The sequence below is a fragment of the Aplysia californica genome, unplaced genomic scaffold (assembly GCF_000002075.1).
Source record: "Aplysia californica isolate F4 #8 unplaced genomic scaffold, AplCal3.0 scaffold00194, whole genome shotgun sequence".
Classification (NCBI taxonomy): Eukaryota; Metazoa; Mollusca; class Gastropoda; order Aplysiida; family Aplysiidae; genus Aplysia; species Aplysia californica.
The window spans coordinates 84,695-86,807 of NW_004797464.1; the positions used below are offsets into that span (position 1 = coordinate 84,695).

The 2,113-nt window shown below is 43.0% G+C and overlaps 1 protein-coding gene across 1 annotated transcript in view; it reads left to right on the forward strand.

Moving 5' to 3' along the window:
* Nucleotides 1-2,113, forward strand: part of LOC101844996 (immune-associated nucleotide-binding protein 9) — a gene marked incomplete at its 5' end in the record, with an annotated part of 24,880 nt that overhangs the window by 16,733 nt on the left and 6,034 nt on the right. Inside the window, 1 exon segment of the mRNA XM_005098809.3 lies at nt 898-1,216. Within this exon segment, the coding sequence (XP_005098866.2) occupies nt 898-1,216 (319 nt within the window).

Below are 2,113 nucleotides of genomic sequence, written 5' to 3' on the forward strand. Positions count from 1 at the left end.
TTTCTCTCTCTCTCTCTCTCTCTCTCTCTCTCTCTCTCTCTCTCTCTCTCTCTCTCTCTCTCTCTGTGTCTCTCTGTCTATATGCCCTTTCTGTGTCATATTTTACAAAGCTGTGCCTGACACAAACTGAATACAAAAGCGTGGCATCCGGTTTACTTTCGCCACGGTTTTTATGTCTGTAGTGTAATAATCTTAAAGCGAGACAGAAATAAAATCCAATATGTGGCAGCCCTTACTTTTTCCCAGCAATACATGACCATTCTTGTGTGGGTGTGCTTCTCTTTTCTTAAACAAACAAGCCAGGTCTTTAGCGATCACTCACACTTAAGTTATACATTGCTCTGTTTCTGGAAGACAATAATTTTCTAATCTTACATAATCTGCAGCCTGGCCTGGCCTAGCCTAAATCTGCACGTATAGAAGGGTTCCCTACAAGGTGAGATTTGAATCCTGGATGATGCCGGTGTCGAGCCTCCTGACTTTGAACTCATAATCAATATAGTATAACACGGACAGCTCGATTTCATTGGAACTGGCCTTGGTAGCTCAAGGGATCCGTAGTTGGAAGAATATCTTACAAAGATTTAGGAAAAAACAAAACAAACAACAACAAACAAAAACAAACAAAAAAGGAACCGCAGGCACAGTTTGATGGATGCGTGATTTCGAGTCTTCTGTGTTCGACCTATCCGTGTTATACTGTAATGCAAAACTGAAATTTTGCCTTCCTTTTAAGGCAGCAAGTCAGGGTAAATCCGAGTAAATATGTACACTAACTCCATTGGACAAGTTCAGTTGTCCCCTCAGAATAATGTGTATACTATTTCTGACAGCTCGCCAGTAAAACGGCGTAGCTAGAGCTGGTGTGAGATCTGTAATGACTTCTGGATATTTCAGATGTCGGCCTCCGTAAACTCCTGGCCCCCAACAATGATGCTTCTCGGAAAAGTTGGCCACGGGAAGACAGCCACGGCTTCTAGTGTCCTCGAGAGACGCATCAGTTATAATGTGGACGAAGAAACCACAGTCGTATTCTTCTCCGGCAGAGCTACCTCAGCTGATGGTGTCAGTAAGGTGGACGTCATCGACTCTCCTGGACTTTTCAACACCTTCCCCGTAGATGATGCACAAGACACAACGAGGATGTTTGAACAGATTGAGAAGGCTATCGGGATCAACGATGACGGAATCAATGCCTTTGTCATAGTTTTTCGCTTCGGTACTCGTTACACGGATGACGAGCAAAAAGTAGTCCGTAATTTAGAGCGGGCTTTTAGTCCAAGCTTCCCAAGCTTCTTTGCTGACCATGTCATTGTCGTATTCACTTACGGAGGTGACTATCGATTGAAACATGGGGATATTCCTTTTGGGGGTTGGGTGCGCTCCCAAATGGCCGATATGAAAAAACTGTTTAATATGTGTCAAGGCAGATGTTTGCTGTTTGATAACGTAACTTGTTCAGCAGAAACAGCCGCTGAACAAAAGAAGAAACTGATGGACACTGTCTCCGGGATGACCAAGAAATTTACAATTGATGACTACGAGAAGACGATGCCTCATCGCAAGAAGCTTTTGTCGGAACTGACACCATCTTGGACAGATTTTTTCAAAAGATGCCAACCTTATAGGTCATTGTTTCCACTGCATTGTGTCTCCATCTGTGTTATCGTGTGTTTGTTTCCATTTGCTGTTATTTTCTTTCTCTACTGGGATTGTTTGGATTACGTCTGTCGTTCCTGTAGAAAGTACATGCAGTTAAATTGTCGTCATATAAAAGCCCAAGAATGACAAGAAGACAGGCTATTCTATGAAATCAATGAGATGACGTTTGTCTCAGGTTTTCTAAATTCTCGTCAGTCAGTTACAATGCTTATCCTTCAGGCAGTTCGCCTCGTGGTCATCAATTTCTTTTCGTAAATGAGTCTGAATGATGAGCCCGTCGTTTTATATGTAGGCCTATGTATTATCCACACACACACACATACACACACATACACACACACACACACACACACACACACACAAACACACACACAAACACACACACACACACACACAAACACACTGCACATCATTACAGGCGCAGTGTGTGTGTGTGTGTGTGTGTGTGTGC